Raw genomic sequence first — 6553 nt, 5'->3', positions numbered from 1 at the left:
GTGCTTTATGAATTCGTTTCATGATCGCATTGCATCATCGATATACACCATTAACGACACGTTTCGTCATCCGCGGCGATACCATACAATACGCCCGGTAGCGAATTCTGATTAAACGTTAACTAGAAAAGTTTAAAGAGAGATTGTCAAGGAGAGGTAGCCACCCTCAGGAGTGAGGTCCCGATCCGGAAAGAGCGAGAGAGACAGAAAAGATAAACCAGCAAGATTTTAAGACATAATACCACCATTATTTTCAAAATCAACAAGAAAAAATTTACAAAATAGCTTTACGATTTCATATAATGCACCAGTACGGATATAGAATTCCAAACTCGAGTTTGAGGTCACCACGCCGTACAAACTCGTTGCTACCCTCATGCCAAAAATCTTCGGTGTAGGTCGTCCGGAAGTGTAGATATTATCGCAAGGACATGCGGAAATGTCGGCCCATTTAGTGCGGCAAGTCAAACAGAACCGCCACAAAAGATCGATTCCAGTGCACATTTCTAGGCATGACTTGTCTCAGTGTCATGACCACTTCTCACTACCGTAATATGTTTATTAATCACTGGTCTTATAGACTTGAGGCTTGGTTATTTTTAGATTTACTGATAATTGACAAAAAACAATCCAAATGAACATTTTTAAAATTAATCATTATTGTAATGATAATGCGGATCCTTGTCCAGACCTTTATGGTCGACCTGTTTTCATAGGTCAGGTTCAGAGCGCTATAACCAAAACGACGTCTGATATTTTGGTACAAGATTTGTAATTTTCTCGTGATATAACAATGTGCGTAATTCAAGTGTCAATTCGGAAGCCTCGATCTACAAACATATTTAGAAACAGGAGTACGGAAACTTGTTATACAAGCATTTGTAAACATATGTGCTGCGGCTGAAAACAAGGACTTCTTCCAAGTAAAGACCACGACCTAAAGGGTTGAAACACCAATGTTTCTGTAGGCGTTCTCTCACAAGAAGTGAGGTTTTATTAATAGATCTTTTACGTCTTCGTTTGATTGGGCAATAAAAGTCAAAGTACCTAAAGCTATTTAGTGGGCGTTGTAGGGAAGGACAGTGTTTGCTTTGCAATTTAATTAAACGTCTCCGATGACAAAGCGTAATTAATGAAACTATCAACCGATCACTTTACATGGCGTCCGCTCCGGTGGTTGACAACTCAATTTCAGCGCCTCTCAACTCAGAGAGTGCACCAATGGTTTAATTTAACAATGCATTAAGTTTCAACCAACAATGGCCAAACAATTTCTTGTAATGCGACTAGTGTGTGTTGGTGACAATTTGATTTTTTGTAATAGATTAATTATTTCAATAATTTTCCATATTGGAATGCATGGTATGTTTAAATTGTGTAGCTTGCAGAAAAAAATTCCCCTGATAACGTGTTTTATTGATTTCTAGATAGACACAACGGTATATTTAAAACGTGATATCATTTCCAATCAATAATTTATTCAATTTTCGGTACTGCGGTGGGTGACCTGATTGTAATAGATTTTATCTTTCCATTATAGCTTTGCATTAACGTCGTCGCCGAAACGATGAGACAAATTGATAAGCATTTCACTTGTCATTTTACTAGTATTGTCACGAGAATTACCTTAATGGATGGATGTTTAAAACAATATCATTTGAACTAAATTTTTATATTAGTAGCTCTTTTGTGACTTTCCTGAATAAAATAAAACAACCTAATGTTGAGTAATGCTTAATTACACATAATACTATTCATGTGAAATACAATGTAATTGTTTCTTGGCATTTCCGTCAGACGAAGACTAAGACTAAACATTATAAAGTATGGAAAAATAAATATCTTTATGTAATTTAAATCGGAAGAAACCTAGAACACGTTGCTTATTACTTTTTAATGGGATAATTGTAAATTAAACAAATTATTATGTATTTATGATACATATTTTTATCTTGCAATAAATTCCAGTAACAGTATCGGAACCGTGGCAACCTGGTTAATGAACATTGCACGGCATTACCGTGTTTATTTGACCCAGTGATAAGTGCTATTTTCGTTTGCGCTCCATTTACCGGCCGGAAGCACTTGTAGATAGCGTTGCTGTTTCTTTAATTGCAACACAAGGTGCATACATTCAATCTGTGTTTTCCCGTATACTAGAAACTTTAAACAAACGTCATAAACGTGTGTTACCTGTCATCCTGTTTCATCTCAGTTTTTTTCAAGGGGAATGAAAAGGATGGCGGATTAGAATAGAATGGTTTTGTATCAGTGTTCTGCCAGTGGAAACGCACATCTCTTTTGTAATGATAATGTAGCTTTATTATGGACTGTTTGAAAGCGTACACATAATGAATGAATAAATGAATGTTCTAATAACATGCAGATGTCACGCAGTTACTGATGCGTATTTCTAATCTCCTCAAATATGTATAAATGTTAAGGCAAAAAGTAAAAACTTCCTATTATCCATGTTTTCCAATGAAGACGTTTAATTCAGAATACGGCTGCGAGCGGGTGTAGTGTGCGTCAATGAATTCCTTATCGTAATTCTTGCGAATCACAATCTAACATGCGATAAATCTGCGATTATCATAATATAATAATATCTTGGTCGTTCAAACACCATCTTCACGTACACATAAGTAAATATTCAGTCGGTCTTATAAATGTCTATTATTTATTTATAACAATGAAACTTACGATTACATATAAATTGTAATGAAAACTAAAAAAAATCGCATTATGTTAAAATCGTTTTGTTCCCGTAGATTGCGACTTTCTGGATTGGTTGAATAAATGTATACTGATTTATCATGTATTTTTACGTGATGTGTAATAATTATTTATATATTCATCAGATTGTATGTCCTAGCGGTCGTAGACCTTCCTGAAATATCGCCGGTATGATTAAGTTCTGAACCGAATGGAAAATATTTACTTTGGCAATATCGTTAGTTCTTTTCTACAAAATCGATATCAGAGGTCTTGTTCTTATATGACGCCATCGTAGAAAAGGTTTCTATTCCAAGTAACAAATTTTTCTATTATACAGGCCTTTAGTTTCTCCACAATATTGTTTGATATGTCATCATCTTCGTTTTAGCAAACTGTTTTGTATGACTCTACCATAGATCAGTGGGTATAATAAATGTTGTCTCTGTTGTTGATTTCTATATATATTTGGCGAAAACATTTCTATTTTTACAGCGAACTAAAACGTCGAAGTTAAATTACATGGCATGTTTGACAGTTCGTGATCTGGCTTTTCTCCAAACGGCTAGGCAAAGTTTGAACTTTCCAAAGTTAGTATAAACCACGAAGGTTAAATTTAATAATTAGAAATTTTGTTTTAAAACTGCGATGCAGTCGTCGTTTATAATTTAAATTTACTTATAATTTTCCAAACTTTAGCAATGCAGAATTTATACCAAAACTTTTTATGGTTTCTAGAATTTGTGAACGGCTTACTAAGTACCTAATAGAAGTTGCATAATATTACATGTAGGCACGATTAAAACTAACAACAATGTTATAGCTCATTATAATCTAGTCCACATAAATCTCATAAAACGAAAGCGCCCAAGAGAACTACACAACTTATTGTGTTACGTTACGTTAAAACACATTATTATGGATATCACTTGTAAGGTGAATGTCTTTCTCGTCTCGCCGCTAAGTGAAATTCCTAGAAATAAAACTTGCACCAATCAAGTTTCTACGTAAACAACTCTATTGTTAAGTTTATATTGCGAATGACTCAGCTTATTGCCCATTCCGGCTACACGCGGGGATAACCGCCTTACTAGAAATGTAAAAATACAGTTATTTTATGTAAATAGGGGCATAAACATTTCTTTAGTCGTACTATGAAAGGGGAAATGTATTTGTACAGTGGTTATTTCATTATAAAGTGTGTTACTACCTCGAAAGCTTCCTGCTATTAGCCTTGGATAAAGCTCACATTGTTTGTGTATAGCAAAATCTCAAGGCGACCAGCTTTTAAATGTTACACGTAGTGTTTGCCTAGAACTAGCGACCTATATTTCACTTTCAATATGTACAACAAACCGTTTGTTCCCGATACCGTAGCTCGGGAATATTTAGCTTTCTAATGGAAATAGTAAAATAAATAAACTTGTTCCATACTTGTATCACATTAGCATTATAATTTGCACCAATCTCGTGAAAATGTTGACAAGTCCAAGGCGAAAAAATATTTATTTGAATAATGAATAAATTTCGCCACCATTTGCGACTGATAATCATCAAAATTTCAACCCATTATAAAAACCCTGATAAAATAATGTAAAAGTCGTACGTATAGTGAATTCATGTGAAAATAATCAAATACAGCTGTCCAAACAAGCATGTCGAAATACTAATACGTCCATGAGTATTGCACGTCATTGTACAGTCGGCAAGTGAACATGTTCCGTGCGCGGACTCTACACGTGATTCACGCCTTATCGCAAAACTACGCGAGCCAACCTCGCCACTCGCCACAAGAGCTTTGCCCGGAACTGCCTCTTTCAGTACGGTAAATAAGTGCAACACTAAGGTGACAATCAATTAAGATTTTTCAGAATGTCACATGGATTTTTTCCATTAAAAACTGCGACTAGGATTACAATCTTAGTACAATAACTATAGCTATAATATCACTGTAGTATAAAACGTAAGGATGGATAGTTTTTGATTTAAAAACGAACCAAACACACATATTATGTAGGAAAATAAAACCCAATATGGAAAAATTCAGAATAAATTACAATGTTGTCACCCTAGCACAGTGAAAGTATTGGTTCCATCGTACGGATCACTTTCTTTTATCGAATCTTGCTTAATCTTTTACCTGTTGCGTCGACCGCTAACTGTTCCGGCCGTTGAGACTGGCGCGATAACATCGTGTTTATGTGTTAACAAGTTAGTGACTGAATGAATGCTTATTATGGTTTTATAAGCCAAGATTCCTAAGCAGAATAAACAAAGCTTAAATTGATTTAAACGGTTAACTCTATAAAGGACTAGAGTCTACAACTTTGCAGAATGTAACTCGAATTATATTAGTTATTGTAGTGAAATGCAAATCAATGTCAATACTTTAGTTTGAAATTAAATAAAACTTATTAAATGTAACGATACGGATATGTATGAATCACTTTGGTGAACATTAACATGCAATGACATTATTGAATAGGACATAATTACTCACGTCGTTATACAATAAGATAAATATTGTTTTGTATAATTTTGTTTGAACTGTTCAAACAAAGCTATACTAATAACAACAATACTGATACAATTATCTATTACTATACTTTAAAACTCTTTCATGCATGAAAACAATGTTATGGCATTACTTTTGCTCAAAGACAAAGACTAAAACAATCATTGTAACTAGACATCAACTAACATCTTTGCATACGACATAAACTAATTTGTTATCCTTTTCCCACAGATCAGTAGAGCGGTATGTGCGAGTGAAATGGAAAGAGGTGCGGGTTGGCGACCTGGTGCATCTGTCGAACAACGAGGCGGTGCCGGCGGACATGGTGCTGCTGCACTGCTCCAACCCCGCCGGCGTCTGCTACCTCGACACTTGCAACCTGGACGGCGAGACCAACCTCAAGCAGCGCATCGTCGCACCTGGATACAGGGAAAAGGTGAGATACAAATTGCTCACTACATAGGAATAAACGGATACTGTATTGTACATAGGTATCGGAACTGTTGTCTGTACAAACGTAGACAAATTATGGGTCTGTACTATTTCAACTATTATAAAAACGTTGATAAATACAAAACCCCTAGCATTAATCATTAGATTTTATCAGTAAAATAAAAGTGTACGTTAATAAAATTTACCCACAATTTTGTTTAAAGATCCTTATTTAAAAATGTGCGTTGACTAGGTTTATAGTTCTGTAGTTGCATGGGAATTGTGTCTGCGCGATGTCGACGTCAAGTGACCGTAAACAAGTCTATTGTCCGACTTGGAGCTCACAGACTAGATGACCACTGGACCGTTCATCTTAAATTACTAAATTTACGTTCAACGTCTTTTTATCTGTTTTCATAGTTGAACTTTATTGTATTTACATGGTAATATTCAATATATTCGAGTAATTATTGATCATAATTAAGCTTCTCTTTTACTTTTCAACATAAAAGTTATTGAAACATTGAACATTTAGTATTTATCCATAACATTTCAAAACCTTGGCTGAGGTGCTCTGTGCACTCATAAATTAAGCTCCACCCTAGTATTCTTGTCATATCGATCCAGTTAATCCAGTAATGGCCTCAAAGATTATTTTTAACTCGGCTGTAAATAGGAGCCAGTCTTCCGTAACGAAATTTAAACTTATTGAATTTTATTTCCAGCATAAAGACTTCTGCCCTCTGAAATTCAGAAGTACAGTTGAAGTAGAACGACCGTCGACCAAAATATACAGATTTACCGGAACGATTTCACATCCTAACGGAATTCGAGTCCCGCTTAATTCAGAGAACCTATTACTAAGAGAGTGCACTATTAAAAATACAGACT

General features: G+C 35.1%; 1 protein-coding gene across 1 annotated transcript in view; it reads left to right on the top strand.

The window, feature by feature from the left end:
• The window catches only part of LOC106104962 (probable phospholipid-transporting ATPase VA), a gene marked incomplete at its 3' end in the record, with an annotated part of 33398 nt that extends 26846 nt beyond the window's left edge, over nt 1-6552 (top strand). Inside the window, exons 3-4 of the mRNA XM_013285156.1 lie at nt 5462-5666; nt 6388-6552. Of these exons, the coding sequence (XP_013140610.1) occupies nt 5462-5666; nt 6388-6552 (370 nt within the window). The remainder of the gene's footprint in view (nt 1-5461; nt 5667-6387) is intronic.
• Nucleotide 6553: the final 1 nt, after the last annotated feature.

The sequence above is a fragment of the Papilio polytes genome, unplaced genomic scaffold (genome assembly GCF_000836215.1).
Source record: "Papilio polytes unplaced genomic scaffold, Ppol_1.0 DF823288.1, whole genome shotgun sequence".
NCBI classification, from domain to species: domain Eukaryota; kingdom Metazoa; phylum Arthropoda; class Insecta; order Lepidoptera; family Papilionidae; genus Papilio; species Papilio polytes.
Note: the sequence above shows the minus strand (reverse complement) of the source record. Positions and strands in the feature narration are given on the sequence as shown.